Source organism: Mixophyes fleayi, chromosome 2 (genome assembly GCF_038048845.1).
Source record: "Mixophyes fleayi isolate aMixFle1 chromosome 2, aMixFle1.hap1, whole genome shotgun sequence".
Lineage (NCBI taxonomy): Eukaryota > Metazoa > Chordata > Amphibia > Anura > Limnodynastidae > Mixophyes > Mixophyes fleayi.
In genome coordinates this window covers 336,605,370-336,623,503 of record NC_134403.1, presented here as the reverse complement: position 1 = coordinate 336,623,503, position 18,134 = coordinate 336,605,370, and the positions used below count along the sequence as shown (strand labels likewise).

The following is an 18,134-nucleotide window of genomic DNA, read 5'->3' as shown; positions in this document are numbered from 1 at the left end:
ATTTATAGAGGCTGTCTAGTTACATAGATTTACCATTGAGGTATCTGCTCTGCCTCTTACAGTAACTACGACATTTAAAATCCACTTAGCGTAAGCCAATAATTGAAACACACATGTACGACCATATGAAGTGTATGCAAATGTTATCCATTGATTAGCTAGACTGACATACTTCTCAAATGTAGTTTGAAAACAATTAATACAACTGTTTATTTTGTTATCCTTTGTTATACAGATTACACCTCACACATATTTTTGTACCATGTCACAAGTGTAGATTATAGGAATTAACACCTCAGTCAAGAACAAGAAAATAATTTGAAGACTAATTTTTAGGGTTGGGAAGAGGAGCTGTCATCCTTGTGATGCCACAAGATCTCCTCTGAGAAAGCTATGTGGTAATTAGCATACCCGGTGCAAGGTTTCTCGCCACCCTAGGCAAAACTTCTGCCTACGGCCCCTCCTCTCCCCAATTCCCACTTCCTAGCCCCTCACACACTTGACATTTGTAAAATAAAAATAGTAATTCTTCCCTCCTCCTGGCCGGCAGGTAAGATGCACTGATGTCCAGATGTGCTGAAGTCTGAAGCAGAATGCTGTCCAGGCTTCACTGCTGCCCAGGAGCAAACACAGGATATCTAGAGGGGGAGGCTCCAAATGTTAGATTTCAGAACAAAACAAAACTAAAAAAAAATCACTTGTTACACACTGACATGTCCCCCAATACCCACCACCTTTTCTCACACATGCCACCCGTACCCATCAGCTCTTGTCACATGCTACCTCCATTCCACTAGCTTTTCTCACATGCCCCCTGCCCACCAGCTTTTCTCACATGCCCCCTGCCCACCATCTTTTCTCACATGCCCCCTGCCCACTAGCTTTTCTTTCATATGCACCTTGTCCTAGGCGCCCTATCCAGCTTTTTTCTCACATGCTCTCTTGCCCACAAAATTTAAAATAAACAGCTTAATGCTGTATGTGTCACATTTAGATTACCTTTGCTTATGTGTTAAAGTATTTTGCAGCCTTAAATTAACTATACCAATAGATAGCAACAGGGGAGAGACAAATAGTAAGCAAATACTAATAAAATACATGCTTGCTCAAACCTAAAGTACCTTTAAATTAATGGTATGTAAATCGTGTGGATTTCTGAATTTATCCGCCAACTTGCCCCCTCTCTCTCTCTGTCTCTCCATATTCTCTGGTGCATGTATCGCATGCCTGAATAGTTTTCCAGTGATACTGCTCTCTGAATCACAATATAGTTATAATATTAGCAATAGTAGCAACAGGAATCTGGATTAATGGAAAGGAAAAAGGACAATCTGCAGACATCTGGAACAGCTCCGAGCTCTCCCTGGATGTTTGGGATGGTCCTGGCCTATGTTCATCTGGGCTATACTTGGACTTCCCCTTTTCCCCTGGAATAGACCTGTTCCTCTGGCAGCTTTTACAGGACCACTGGCAGCTTACTCTTGGATTCACAGTTCTCTCTGTTAATCTGGAAACTATCTCTAGTAATCCGTTAGCTCTTTCTGGCAGCCTTCTCTGTCAATTTGGCAACACTTTCTGTCAAATGGGCAGCTTTCTTTGTGAGACCGGCTGCTCTGTCTAAAGTTTGTATAGCCCTTCTCATCTCCTACAGTCAGGGCCGTCTCTTCCATTGGGCACGATGGGCAGGTGCCCGGGGGCCCTGCAGGCAAGGGGGGCCTGTCCGAATCCGAAACCTTGCGGTCACATCAGCGGTGATCCGGCTCCCTCCCTGGTCCCCTCTTCCCTGCTGTGCTCGCAGTGATGCTGGGCGTGATGTCATGCTCAGCATTCACTGCAACCACAGCACGGAAGAGGGCAGAAGAGACTCAGCGGCGCGGAAGAAAGAAGAGAATCGGACTTAAGGTAAGTTAAGGGGGCCCCTATATATATATATATATATATATATATATATATATATATATGAAAAAAAAAAGTGATTATATATATAATCACGTTTTTTTTGCATACATATATATTTTTTTTACACACACACACTATTTATATATATATATATATATATATATATATATATATATATATATATTTTTAGGGGCCCGGTACACTGCATTGCCCGGGGGCCCATAAAGTAGTTAAGGTGGCCCTGCCTACAGTCTATCTATGCAGTGGGTGCCCTCTGTGTCTCTGTCTGGCTCTACAGCACATGATACCTCTGTTCCAAGCTTCTGCGGCTTCTTGCGGTATAGAGACCGACCCAGCAATTGTCATGCATACTGTCTATCCAACCCTACTCTTGTGCTGTTCCACCTTCATCTGTGCCAAGCTCCTCTTGTTTGGAGGTCTCTGCTGTCATTTCCTTGGTCCTCGCTCCATCTCCCCTGTCACTCAACACACCACTTTATCTTTCATAATAATTATTTATATTATATATTTTAGTTTTACATATAAATATTATATATGTGTTAGTTATATATATATATATATATATATATACCGTATATATATATATATATATATATATATATATATATATATATATATATATATATGCATTATCTCTGATGTGCTGATTTTCAGGGCCCGAAATGCACAGGACTCGCCTGTTTGGGGTGTGTGAACTAGTAGGTATGTGTGTGGTTTGGATGGACCAGGCGTAGTCTGGATGGATGGGAGATATCATTTTTTTTGTTCCTATGGTTTTTGCCCTGTAACATTGGGGGGTATGCATATATTGTATATAACTGATTATTGATATATTAATGAGTATGCCAACTATTTGTGTATATTGGGTAACTTTATGTTATTATACAGTTATCACTTTAAAAACACTGTCTACTTAATTTTAACCAGGATTTTTTTGCTTTTTTCTTGCTGCATATTGAGAGCAGTAGATGTGTGTGTTTTGATGTGTCTGAACAGAGATTAGCTCCTTTTCAGGATGTAAAATGAGGACTTTGTGTATTGCTGGGATTACATCTTCTACTTCCAATGTACAAATCTCTGGCTATATAAGTATGTATGCCACAAATAGGATATTGTTTTCTCTTGTGAAAATCTCATACCATCTGTCACAGGCTACACAGAACTGCAACTGAGAAACATTTATATTCATGCTTGGTCAACTACTAATACTTTTGGTATTGACTTTGACCCATTTCATGGGCACTTTTTTAACCAGAGGGACAGCAGTTGACTGATGACATAAGGCCCATCAGAGAAATTATATACTACAATATGTTTACTCACTTCCATATCGCAGAGGAACAGTTGGAAGTCAACATTTAACCCTAAACAACAATAATGGCTGTCATTTGATAAATAAGCTAATGATAAACCATGTATTTAGAAATAGCAAAAACACAAATATACTCTGGTTGACTGCTTGTAGTGTCCAAAATATATTCTGGCCTTTGTCCATTTTGTGTTGTAAAATACACAACATAATTTAGAGTTTTGAAGGGGGCACGGCCTAGTCCAACTCTAAAATGCAATACAAAAGTAGAACTGGCCAGTATATGTGTGTAGCATGCAGTATTTGCATTGCATGCAAAAAGATGTTTGCATTTGCACCCCTTGCAATGCATCATGCACCTACACAAAATATTCACCTAAGTCTAAATCAGTCCATTTATGTTGCATCAAATAGGTAACAAAGGTATCAGGTTGTAATAATAAATAGGCTGCCCAGAGCCACTTAAAGAGGTAGATTCAATTTGCTGCAATGTAAAAAGTAATGCTCACTTTTGCTCACGTTCCGGGACACTTCGCGACAATATTTTTTTACAACTGAATCTGCCCCAAAGAGTGATATGATCACATACCATTTGTTTATGTTTATTTGTTCTTTGGGCTTCTTTGTCTGCCGTTAAGTGTAGTCCTAGTAACCTATGGAGGAGAACACACATGGTAAAGAACTCATCAAAGTATTTCATTGTGTCAGTCTTGATAAAACAGCTCATAAGGCCATCTGGAGGCTGCTCATTGAAAAGGAGTAATATTAGGAGCTCCTGTCAATCTGGCTGTTGGTGTAAATCCTAACCAATGAAAGCACCTGGATCTGAAGGTGTGTCTACTGGTACGCATCTGTTAGGCTAATCAGCACCTGATGCCAGACGCACATGGATGTCTACAGTCCTGCTGATTTGACTCATATTGTGTCTTGACTTTGACCTGGATTCTTTTTGCTGGACTTGACTCTGTCGGTGGTAATAGTTTGATGTATAGGGTGAAATAATTGTAATCTCTATCACCAGCGAACACGCTCATTTTGAGTAGCTTTTCGCCCTTTGATAAATTGGCAAATGAAAATAACTCACTGCTTTTATTTTCTTAGTGGAGACTAACATATCTACCCTCTGTCCAGACTAGTTTCCACAGTAACTTATTCTTCGTGGAAGGCAACTAATACTATTCGATCACCTTTATTACCTTTGTGACCCAATCTTTCTAGGTTATACTCAAATAAAGTTTATGGTATCATAGTACAGTATATATTTTTGTAAAGCATGAGAAAGCATCACAAAATAACAGATGTAACTGATACCTCTCAGTCTTCCCTCTGAAACTAAAGGTTTGTGCTTCTTTGACAGACCAGCGGGGCATTTCCTCTCACAAGGTGAGATGCCTGTCTAAGCCTATTACTGCTTTCAGCTGATGTAGAGAATATGCAGGAGGTGGGAGGAGGGACACGTGTCTGTCACTGCTCCTGTAACATTGATTGAAGAGCAGTGTGACACCAGTAATGCAGTCATTGTATCAGTGGCACAGTGGCTTTTAGTGGGAGCAGAGGTGCTGATGAAGGGGGGGGGGGGGGGTTTCTCGTTTCTGGTACCTCTACTTGTGCTACAGCCACAGCTATGTAGAAAGTGCAGTTGATCAGTGTTACACTGCGTTATCTCCCAACAGGAAAGAGAATCATTGGCTCAGATAGCAAAAGGTGAAGGAACACTCTGCTGCCGCAAATGATATAATATATATTCATACCTCTCCGCTGGGTCACTATTTAACTCCTGGAAAGATAGATCCCTGCACATTCTAAAACTCTTTCCCAGTTCACAGTGTTAAAGCCGCCCTAAAAACAACTGCAATGGTCATTGATTCCTTCATCATGCAGATACCTGAGAGACACAAAAGTAATGTGGCCAAAATTGAAATAATCACAATCATATCTAACCATTTGTCATGGCTAGATGAATACTAGGACCCAGGTGAGACAATGCACCTAAAAAATGTACTAACTGCATCTAGCTTTTGAGAAACATTTCTATTGTGATGAAGGGATGCACAACATCGTATCCTTTTAAAGATCCCGCTGGCTGCTAGATTTGACAGACTGGTTACTAAATGCTACATAATTTTCCAGGGTTATCGATGTTCCAGTAGTCTGCTGGTCATAGGTCAGTTCATTTGATCTTCTCCCAAAGTAGGGGGCAACTGACTCCAACTGTTGCCTACGAGCCTTCCTGCTGAAAACAGCATCTTGGAATGGGATGAAACAAGACAATTCTCAGAGGACAGTTGGTGAATCCCAGCATGTGCACAACTTAGTGTGGTTTACGCTAAAGAGTGACGGCAAACCCTTTTTTTAGACACCTGAATGTAGGAAAGAGGCTAAAAGTCAAGACTTGTATGCCAGGCTCTCTGTCGTGTTCCCACCTGCCTCAGCCCAGATACCCCTAAGAATACACAAAAATGAATCTGAAAGTGTTTGTCATGAACCGCCATGCTAATTGCGACGGCTTCCACTACCACACTTCTCTTGTCTCTGAGCCGCTCTGCTGCTCGTCGCAGCTCACGTTGTCTTCCTGTCCCAGCTGTAGCCTAGCAGACTGGATGCTGCCCTGCCTCTAGCTTGTTAGGCAGCTGGGATGCTCTGTTTGTGATTGCAGTCACGTGACTGCAATCACCTATTACTGTGGGGGTCTTGCCTCCTATGAGCCTCCTGATTGGCCCTCATTAGTTTAAATGGCAGGGAAGACTGAGCCAACTATAGCGTCCTTGCCCTGCAATTTCATTTAGCCTGCTGTTTAGCCTGTATCCTATATCTGCTGATTGACTACCTGTTGCTGACCCTACTTGTTCCTGGATTCTCCCAGTCTGCTGCCCGTCTTGACTCTTTGGCTTTTTATTGGACCTTCCTTGCTCACTGCCCGCTCTGACCTTCTGGCTTAACCTTGATTTTCCTGTTCGCTGCCTGCCCTCCACTATTTTCTTTGTTACTGATTATACTGAGTATGCCGCCTGGTGTACTACTACATCCGGCCTCCATAATCCATCGCTACCTAGTTACAAAGATATGCTCTTACTACTCTGAGTACAAGGCCTGGGATAACCTGTGAGAATATCGCTCCTTACGGGAGAGATGTCTTGCTATAGGTGAAGAGCTCTAATTGCTCTGTTCTAAGAGCTTATCTAGTTTCCAATGGAAGCCATATCACTGTCAGAGAGTATGCTTTGGGAAAAGCCAGTACCACCCTCACTCTCTTCTAGCATTCAGAGAATATGGTATGTTGAGAAAAAATAATACATCACTTGCATTATCATCAACTCCTAAGCTAAATTTACAGCTGTTTGGACATTTTGGCTTCATCATTTTAGGGCTTCCCTACCACTTAGCTTCGGCTTGTAGTTGAAACTAGTGTTTATTCTTTGAAACAGGGTCACTCAAACCTCTATCCACCTTCCGGTCCTATTTGTCCTCTGCTTGAAAAGATGTTGACTCTTTTCCTAGGCTTGCCTTACTTCTGCTACTATATTGCTTGACTATATTGTTGTTGCGTGGTGGTTTGATCTGGTACAGAGTGTTCTAACACGCTGTCTGGCACACTCCCTCTGCTCTTCCCTGCGCTCCAGGTGTAGAATCCTGTGCCACAATCCTGCTCTGTACAACAGGATCAGGGTCACAAGCAGAGAGAAAAGGCCGGAAGAAGAGCTGGGTCAGAAATGAGAGATCAAAGCAACAATTCGGATTACTACAGGAATAATAAAATAACCTGTTGCTCAGGCACTAAGAAAACTTTTGAACCTGTCATGTGCTGACGTCAGTAGGAGCCAACTGGACATATGGCTACAAGTCAGACACTATAGAGAGAAGGACAGAGACATGGCCTAAGCATAACAGGAGCGTGCAGGGAGAAGAGCTGCTTTCAAATAAAGTGGAATGCAACATAAATATATGCTCTTAAAATAGCTAAGTATCATCTGTGTCCTATAGGACAATAAGCAAAAACCTTTGCAAGGTTAGTAAATCTCTGAAAGTTGTATTAGTAATCCTACATCTGTCATTCACATTTATCATGGGCATACTCAATAATACATTTGGAAGAGCCAGACCTGACATCATTTCCCTTTCACAAAATGCCTTTCCAATGTGGGTTAGAAGGCAGCAGACAAAAATAGACTGTCCCTAACTGCTGTCAGATAGAATAAACAGAACATGTCTGGAGCCCAGACTCCAGTGTCACAGAAATTAACTAGCACCAATGTATTCAATAATGAGTTCAAGATACGACTTAATATCACAATGCTACAATCCTGTGTAATCCATAGTCAACCCTAATTCGACAGGCTGTATTAATTTAATTTGTCATCTTTATGTGGTGATTGACAGGGCATAGTAAGGACAATGAATGTATATGCTACCTGTGTTTTTAATATTCTCAGGGCTGACATGGTGACTTGGTGACTTATAGTGGCATTATTCATTAACTTGCTAATGAAGCTGTCCTTCATAGTTCCTGCTACAGCAACCCTTCTCGAATGGGACATTTTTTCCTCCCAATCAGATCTCTGAGTAAGTTAGAAAAAGAGTTTCTGCCTGTCGCATAGCCATAAACATATTGTAACCAGAGCTGTTTTTTGAGCAAGGTAAAGAGGGCATTTGCCCTGGGCTCCAGCTCCGATGATTCTAGTTTAACCTGAATTTTTTTAATTATTTTTTTTTTTTTTTAACTCTAATTCATAATAGTATTGGATTTTTATCTGGAAAGAAGAGGAATATGGGGCCCAATTAAAATTACTACCCAGGCAACAACATTTCTTACACCTACCCTGATGGTGCCAGCTGCCTTTTAATGTAAGTATATTAAATGAAGTAAAACATAAATAAATACATTTTTTAAGGAGGATAATTAAAGTCAATAATAAATCTGTGTTTTTTGTTTTTTTTAGAGAGAATGTAGTTGTTCTAAGGTCTTTATACCTTTAATTGTGCATGGAGTATAGTTTAGGGAGGTGACTGCAAAAACCTGTCCATGACTAGACTGGATAAAGGAACTAGAGACCTCAAATCTACCAGTATAGTTTCTGAGCATAAACTAAATTTGAGTTATAATGTTATTAAGTCAATTATTAGAAAAATCTGACCAACATAAATGAGAATGCCCTGCAGTATTATCATACAACAGTATGAATACCAGTATATTGTTTTTTATTTGAGGGGGGGGGGGGAGATTTACAGCAATGACTATAATATGTAACCCTATAACATTTCAAGGAGACTATTTTGCTCTATTTTTTTCTTTTAAGACATACATATGCTAGGCTTTAACTATATCAAGAGGAACACTCCCTGTCTTATCAACCCGGGTCTCACCAAAACCTATTGTAAAGTTTAAAAAAAAAAAATCACAAGAGGAGCCAATCAAAGCTCCTCTTGTGATGTTGCCAGGGAGAACTGGGCAGACCCGGGTTCAGTGTGAATATGGTCTACCCGGTAATATGCCGGGGTGTCCTGCACTGTCACCCGGCAATATCCTGGGTTCATAAACCCGGGATATTGCCAGGGTGGCAGTGTGAAAGTGGTATCACTGACAACTCTCTCTGTTGATTCTGCTGATTGCAGTCAATATAAATGCTTATTTGGTGAGATCGCTCTTAGTCACTCAGCCTCAGTCACGTGAGGCTGAACCCCAAAAGAGTGACAGAATAGTGTGTTCTGAGTCCTGATTGGAGGAACTTAGCACATTATAACAGAGGGGCCTTGCCAGGTGCATGCAGCTCTCTGTTCACCCAAAATCAGATAGTTGGTAGATTGTGCTTCTCTCCTACCTGTTCTTGCAGCATTGACTACCTGCTGCTGGTGTCTTAAGCTCTGTTGCTGCTTGACCAGGTCCTGGAATGTTGGAGCCATGGTTGGAATAGGGATATCAACCATTCAGCAACATTAAAACCACTGACAAGTGAAGTGAATAACATTGATTATCTCATTATAATGGCACATGTCAGGGGGAGGGATAGATTAGGAAGCAAGTGAACATTCAGTTTTTGAAGTTGATGTGTTGGAAGCAGGAAAGATGGGCAAGTGTAAGGACCTGAGCGACTTTGACAAGGGCCAAATTGTGATGGCTAGACGACTAATTCAGAGCATCTCCAAAATGGCAGGTCTTGGAGGGTGTTCCTGGTATGCAGTGGTTAGTACCTACCAAAAGCGGTGTACCAGCGACAGGGTTATAGGCTCCCATGGCTCATTGATGGCATGGATAGCAAATCTAGCCCGTCTCGTCCAATCCCGTAGAAGAGCTACTGTAGCACAAATTGCTGAAAAAGGTAATGCTGGATACGATAGAAAGGTGTCAGAAGACACAGTGCATCACAGATTGCTGCGTATGGGGCAGCATAGCTGCAGACCAGTCAGAGTGCCCATGCTGACCCCTACCCACCACCGAAAGCTCCTACAAAGGGCATGTGAGCACCAGAACTGGTCCATAGAGCAATGGTAGAAGGTGGTCTGGTCTGATAAATCAGGTTTTCTTTTACATCATGTGAACGGCCGGGTGCATGTGCATCATTTATCTGGGGAATAGATGACACCAGGATGCACTATGGGAACAAGGCAAGCCGACGGGGTCAGTGTGATGCTCTGGGCAATGTTCTGCTGGGAAACCTTGGGTCCTGGCATTCATATGGATGTTGTTATGACGTGTAGCACCTACCTAAACATTGTTGCAGACTAAGTACAGCCCTTCATGACAATGGTATTCCTTTATGGCAGTCGCCTATTTCAGCAGGATAATGCGCCCTACCACATTGCAAAAATTGTTCAGGAATGGTTTGAGGAACATGGCCTAGAATTAAAAGTGTTGATATTTGCCTCCAAATTCCTCAGATCTAAAGCTGATCGAGCATCTGTGGGATGTGCTGGAAAAACAAACCCGAGCCATGGAGGTCCCAACTCACAACTTACAGTACTTAAAGGATCTTCCGCTAATGTCTTTGTGTGAGACACTACAGGACACCTTCAGAGGTTTTGTGGAGTCCATGCTTTAACGGGTCAGAGCTGTTTTGGCAGCACGAGGGGGATCTACACAATATTAGGCAGCTGTTTTTAATGTTGTGGCTGATGTGTATATAGTATTATTTATCTCCTGGACCGACAGACAAGCAACAAGTGAACACTCCACCCCTTCCCCTCCATCCAACCCCCGACAATAGCAACTACAATTAATAATTATGTCTACCCCAAACTTAAATTAATAGCATTTATGTTTAATAAATAGGCCCCCTTCCCCTAGTAAGTCTCATTTAATTAATATAATTCACATTTAATAAATAGTCCTTTAACCCCCAACCAGCTTTGACATGAAATATCCTGAGATATCCCTCATTGCATATAATGGCTATAAAATATATTATTAGCCCCACCAGCTAATAATTACATTATTGGCCCCACAATTAAAATGATTCACCACATAACATTAATAACATCAACTAGCCTCCACATTTAGTAGAGTCACCACATAACATTGATATCCCAGTACCAGTCCCCACACAGATTTAATATACATCACCACATAACATTAATACACCCCTCCACATCCCCAAGACACTTACCGATCCTTGAAGAAAGCTTTCTGGTCCCTACACCAGTCTGTGTGAAGAGCAAGTGGAATGAGTGGAGAGGGAATGAGGAGTAAAATAAAGGGCATGGAGGGAATGGTAGGTGGGGAACAGATCATCAGTGCAGTACACATTGGTGGCTGATCCAGGGGGAGGTACTAGCCACAAAGAAGCAGAGCTAAAGCTCCTTGTAATGCAATTCACCCGTTTGGTGACCTAGGCTCCCCAAAGGGTGTATTGCTTAACAGAAAATCAACTTGGTCTTTGTAGATCTGGCTATAGTTATGGGTGGTCAGGAATGTGATCTGTTTTATGTTGATTTTCCAAATGATAATGTTGACACGCATGCAATGTTTGTATTTTTTGGCTACCTTATCAACAACAACATAATAAAAAATTCCTAGTATAAATAATGAGGAAGGTTTTTGGCTAGATGAATATGAACAGCATTAACTATTGTTGCTAATTTCTAGAAAATAAAAAGTATATCTAAGTGTTTTACTTGTGTAATGTTCATGTAGTCTGCTGACATTAGCCCTTGCATTCCAGTACAGCATTAGAAGTGCCAACATGCATATCTTTTATCACTGGTTATGTGCCACTCTGGGTGTGATAGAATTCCAGCTGATTATTAAGCTGTACAAAGGGAGAATCATGATACCGAGCCATATATAACACAAACGTCTCTATAAGTCTTCAGTACTGATTGTTAATGGTGTTTTATGACTTTTTTAATGCTTTCTTTATTAGCAAGTCCATCGTATCTGTTTTTTTCTTGTACAATTATTCTGTTTATGTTTATTCAATGTGCCCATTAAAATAAATTAATACAAGCTGGGATTTAAGGAGACATTTGTGAGTCCCACAGCAAAATTTTGTGGGCCCCCATGTACCACCCAAGAATGAAAAAAAAAAAACAGGGGAAGTGGAGCATTCAAATTTGCAGGCCATGTAGCGTGCAGGGCCGCCATCAGGGGGGTACAGGGGGTACTCTTGTACCGGGCCTGGGCTCACCAGGGTGCCCAGCGGTACACACTTACCAGGGGGCCCGCTGTCCTTTCCTCCAGTCTCCGACGTCTCCAGCCTGGCTGTCACCGTGACAATGGGAGAAGCACCTAAATATTGTAATAATTATAGGAATGAGGTTTATCCTAACTCCGTGCGGATACTATCATTTTTAAAAAGTATGATAATGGGGTACGTTGTATTTCTAGAGGTCTTGAGGGATAACAGTTATTTTCTCCCTTAATGTCATTAATTAAGGTGGTTGTTCTTGGGGGGGATAGGGGTGTTCACCAGGGGGTTTGTTCACCGGGAAAGGGGGTTCATCAGGGGGGGTGTTCACAGGGGGGGGGCCCTGCCTGTTTCATTTGTACTGGGCCCCACGAATTCTGATGGCAGCCCTGATAGTGTGCCACTAGCAACTGTGGCAGTCACAACTCTAAATACAAGTAATTCAGTGGCACTATTCCGGTTACAGCTTAAACAGACATTATTGAGTGGCATGCAGTCCGGACGGTTTTATTCCTGTGCTCCTCTATTCATCTCACGCTTTCTTATGAATTCCATCTCGGTCATAAACATTTGTCATTTTTACAGTTATAATAACAAGAACAGGATGAAAGAATGTATGAGATAGGAGTCTAATCATTCATAACTTTCATGAGCTGCTCTCTGCCAGTGCAAGCTGTGGGGCTTGAGCGTGTATGTAAACTTGTTCTTTGAAGGAACACAATTTTCTATGTAATATTAACGGGGAGCCTAATGTTAACATATCTATATTACCCTTATTTGGCTATTTTATTTAGAAAGATCATTCACTAACATGGAAAAATGTGCAAAATAGTGTTAATTCTGCCTTTGTGACATATTTGCAGATATTTAGGAAAACCAGTGGAAAGGGAAATGGTGGTGTCACCCATAGCAAGTAATTAGATTCCAACTCACGTTTTTCTTTTGTTGTTTAGATAATTAAATCAAGCATGTGTTTGCTATGGACAATGCCACCTTTACACCAGTTTTCTTAACTGTACCTAATTGTGTTGGGCACATAAAAGGATTGAAATTTCCAAAAGGCATCAATTGTCAGATTCAATTGTTTCACACATTATGATGAGAAAATAAGGCTGAATATAGATAATTCTAGTAAGTGATTATATCCAGCATAAAGATTTTAAAGGAAAACTTATTTTGAGTTACCTTTGAATCCCAGACCAAAATGTCTTAAAATGATACGTAAAGTGGACATTTTTGTGATCTATGTATGGGCCATGTGGTATAAATATGCTGTGCATCTGTGTCCCTGTATCACACAGCTTATAATCTATTTTCTGACGCCTGATATATCAGTACATAGACTGAGGACTTTAAGTAGCTGCCACTTGGATCTGAGTCACTAAAATGCTTTTCAGTGTTATTGCTCCAAACTTAAGAGCTCATTAAGTTCTGAGCCAGCTTTCGTGCTTGTTAATAACATATCAATTGAGTGAGGAAGAAGGGAAGAGGCTGCTGTTTGTCTCTGTGCAGCAGATTTCACATGAAGTTTTATTTAGATCTCTAGTAATAGCTGTCACACTGGTTGGGCACTCATCTGTGCCTGTTAATTCTCCACAACAACTCTGCCAGTTTCTGGCAATTGTCAATACGTCCGTTCCAATTTTCATAGCTGATGCCTCATTGAAATCCTAGCACATACTGTACCTTGAAGGCATGTTCTTGTCTGCTAAACTTGACAGCTATCGACAGATAGATGCAGCAGACAGCAGGGAAGCTGGACCAAACAATGCACTTGCAGTTCGCACCCTTTAGGCTGTGTGACTTTGGAATCAATATAATGGAAAGATTAAAAAACCTCTGCCTGCCCCTATGATAAATAGATTACAAGGGATTGGCTTATATAAAGACCGTGGCTAGAACTGCTGCTTAGTTGGTTTTTTTTCACCCTCCTTAAAGTCAGCTTAAGAGGGGGGTGGTTTAAAATGATCTAAACCTTTCACTAGCTTGCAGCTCTGTAGTTGTCAGGAACACTCAACAACTTGTCCTGGCCATTCTCTGTGCTGGTGGGAGATCACCCAACTTGGGCCAGTTGTACATGGAATACGAGGAAGACGATGATGATATCCTCTTTGCCAAATGGATGAGCAGCTTTTGGGGTCACAGCGGGATTAAAGAGAATGAGAAAGATGCCAGGGGTCACAGAAAGCGCCAGTCTTGCGCTCTGTCGGAAAGGAGAGCATCTCTACCTTGCCCGGTAGGTTTCCTTACACGGAGCCATCTCACCATAATGTCCTGACAGCTAACACTTCAACATTGACATGAAAAAGTTAAAGACAAACTAGAAATATAACTCATTATTTATGAGAGAGACTTGAGAAGGTTTTGTAAATACATTTAATGAACCATAAATCTACTTTTTGTACTTAGGACTCCCACGATTTTTAAAGAATAAAATCGGACACTCAAGACACACCTGAAGTTTGTCCAGGCCATAAAATCCATCAAAACTTCCATTTGGGTCACAAACGAAGTAAGACAGTTATAGGAACCTATTCCAATCTGTCCTTTTAGTATGGTGCTGCAGGAGTCTGAATTGTGGGAACATATTTATTGTGAGTTAAACATTTCAGGTGGGGAAACATGAGACTGCTGTAGGAAAACCTGAGTACATGGCAAGTCTAATTGTATTTCATATAATATGATATCTACTCCTTGCATGTTGGAATCCCATACTTATGTTTAGTTCTCTTCAGTTGTCTTCCTTTGTGTTCTGAATTTTCTATTGTGTGTCTGAAATACCATTCTACTGGTCCATAAATGCTTCCACACTTGTGTTTCTGTCATAACAAGCTACAAAAAGTTAACTCGGCTGAAAAACTATTGAAATAAGGCATTTACATTATTTGCAAAAATAGCTGATTTTGAAAAGTCGGTAGTCATTATGAGATTATAGACATATTAGCATTTTTTGTGTATCACTTTTTTTAACCTCTGATTTTTGTTTGCTTTAATACAATTTATGTTTTCCTTGCTGGTTTATACACAAAAGAAAAGACATTTTAAATAATAGAGAAGGCTACTAAAGCGTAAATACAAAGCAAAAAATTACCACATGGTATGGTACACAGCATAATAAGCACAAAGCAGAAAACAACCCCATGGTATAATATACAACATATTCAACACAAAGCAGAAAACCACCCCCATAGTATAGTACATAGCATAGTAAGCACAACACAGAAAACAACCCCATGGTTTAGTACACAGTATAATCAACACAAAGCAGAAACAAGCTCATGGTATAGTACACAACACAATCAACACAAAGCAGAAAACAACCCCATTGCATAGTATACAACATAATAATCACGAAGCAGAAAACAACCCCATGGTATAGTACACAACACAATCAACACAAAGCAGAAAACAACCCCATTGCATAGTATACAACATAATAAACACGAAGCAGAAAACGCCCCCATGGTATAGTACACAACATAATCAACACAATGCAGAACAAATCCCATGGTATAGTACACAGCATAATAAGCACAAAGCAGAAAACAACCCAATGGTATAATGCACAGCATAATAAGCACAAAGCAGAAAACAACCCAATGGTATAGTACAGAGCATAATAAGCACAAAGCAGAAAAAATCCCATGGTACAGTACACAACATAATAAAAAACCATAAATATACATATGTGTGTACTGCACCATAAATAATATGTTTTGGTGGCATATTAAGCTTTCTTTCCTTTGTATGCTTAAAAAATCCAAACAGAAATGATATGAAATAAATATAAAAAACAAATAACTGACAAGCCAAATCCTTGTCTGTCCAGGTGCCAGGTGTCATTTTTTACATTTGGAAATGTTTTTGTTACTTTGTTAACATTTTTAATTTATTGCTTTTAGTGCAAATCTAGTGTTAAATTAAAAGCAGAAAATTATCATTACCAATGAGCTTTGTCCTCAATTTTCTCTTCCTGTAATAATTGCAAAAATTTGCCCTCAAATCGTATTATCTGTTTGTATATATTTTCTTTGGTTTAAATTGTTAGTCTTAAGTGTTTCAAGAATCTATACAGCTGGTGCACTAGTGGTATGAATTTGATCATGTTGCGATAATACTAGACTTTGATTATCTTTGTTACTTATAGCAGGATAATATTTACCATATAGGCACATCAGGAGCCCACAGAGAGCAACATGGATCGGGGATAGTCCAGAATGGTTTTATGTTGAATTTTGTTTTTAAAACCAACTACTTTTTCCATTAAAAAATAATGTAAAAATGTTACATTGGGTAGAGAGACACAATAAACATATAGGATGCACAATTACCAATTTATGGAAAATCCACTACACTAGTATAGTAAAACCACTACTAATTTAGCACTGCTTATAGATTACATCAAATCTGAATTTTACAGTTTTTTTGAGGATTTGTGGATAGAATTAATCATTTAATTGATTCATTAATCTGTATTCATTTTGTGACTGTTTTTCAATGTGTTCATGTTTAGTGTTACACAGAATTTTTTTTTCCATCAATAATTTTTATTGAAGTTTTTCAAAAAGGAAATTAGGGCGGTACAGAAAAGAGAGAGGGGAGAGGGGGTCATCAAGGAAGGGAGAGGTCTACCAAAAGGGAATGGACACATTTTAAACCATACAAATTTACAATCAAAACATTGAAATGAATACAACATATCAAGCGTCCGTGTTTCACAGATTCTTAAGGATTTTACAAATACAAAACAAAAATCCTATAAATACCAAAATAACTGTCACCGAACCTTGATTAGTCTATGTCATTATGTTGTTTTGCAGTCATTAATGATTGCTGACTTTACCATGTAACAATATGCAGTTGTCAAGGGTGATGCCTGTTATTCTGGAGTAATGAAAGGTTCCTTTTTTTTACTAATTTGGGGCTTAATTGGAAATGACTTTATTACATTCTGGGTGAACCAAAGGAACCAAAATGGTGAAATTGTTGGATTTAAATGGGAGCTACCACTGATGTTTGTATTGTTCCTGCCGACTATGCCGACTGTATGCACTGTTCCTGTAAGCCTGACCCCAAATATTGAATTATTCAGTTCTGTGTGAAGCTATAAGTCATTATATAGATCATTTGATAAGTAGATTATCGTTCTTACTGGAATTGAACACTTCAAACTTATAACTTCCAAAGACTTGTCCTAAGTTTGAATAATATTTCCTTTAGTGTTTTTACTTATAGTTGACATAAAAGTAACTCTGTTTTATAGATATCTACTTTGTGTTTATTGTTCTGTACTTTGTCACCCTGTATGGTCTACTGTTTGTACTGTGTACGGTGCTGCGGAAACCTTGTGGCGCCCAACTGATAATAATAATAATAATACATTAGACTGCTTTACATATATGTATAGACATACAGTACATCTTGCAAACCATCATACCTTAAAACTAGAAATATGTTTAAAACTTAATTTATTTTGACTCGTTGTTTCCTGAACATCTTGGGAGTAAATATATCAAGCTGCGAGTTTCTGGGGGGGTTTGATAGGTGGAGATCAGATTCTAGCTATCATTTTATAGAATTTTTTTTTGCATTAAAAATAAATTATAGTTCTCCCGAGTTGTATTTTTCTCATCCTGACATGATTTATAAAACTGACAAGCATATATAAATGTGCAGGATACTTTTATTTTACACAACCATACATTTCTAACACTTTTCATGGTAACATTTGTTATTGTGGCAGCTGGGACTTTTTGTAATTGTTTACATCGTGCAAAATTACCAAGTTATAGTTCAAATCATACAGAAGCTTGTGTAAATACAATGTTGCTATTTTTGTATATTCTGCTGCGGTTTTGTTACCCCCCTTTTAAATCCCCTCTGACTTTTTGCCATTTTTTGGCCAAACAGCAAATAAAAATATATATAAATTTTAGACTGCTTCTAATGTAATATGAGACATTGTTCTGACATTCCGTTGTATGTTATCACTCCAGCTGCTTCATATGACAGCAAATTGAATTTCCTTTCCAACTATATTAATTAATCCATGATATTTAAAAATATATTTCTACAGACTATTCACTGTTTTTTGCTTAGAACTTATTGATATAAAATACTACTTATAAATAAAATTTTACTTTCTCCGTTTTTTAATAAATTTATGAAAAAAATAACCCTCCCACTAAGACAACAATTTATTTTGAATGAACATATTTTTGAATATTACACTGCGCGCTATACAGTATGGGGTGTCTATTTATTATGAAGATTTCCTATTGTTCCTT

At 39.3% G+C, this 18,134-nt stretch overlaps 1 protein-coding gene across 2 annotated transcripts in view; it reads left to right on the top strand.

Annotated features, from left to right (window-relative positions):
- Nucleotides 1-13,775: 13,775 nt before the first annotated feature.
- The window catches only part of LNP1 (leukemia NUP98 fusion partner 1), a 41,684-nt gene continuing 37,325 nt past the window's right edge, over nucleotides 13,776-18,134 (top strand). Inside the window, exon 1 of one of the 2 annotated variants that reach the window (XM_075197000.1) lies at nucleotides 13,776-14,083. In XM_075197000.1, the coding sequence (XP_075053101.1) occupies nucleotides 13,925-14,083 (159 nt within the window). In that variant the 5' untranslated portion in view covers nucleotides 13,776-13,924. The remainder of the gene's footprint in view (nucleotides 14,084-18,134) is intronic. The other variant, XM_075196999.1, reaches the window with a different exon arrangement.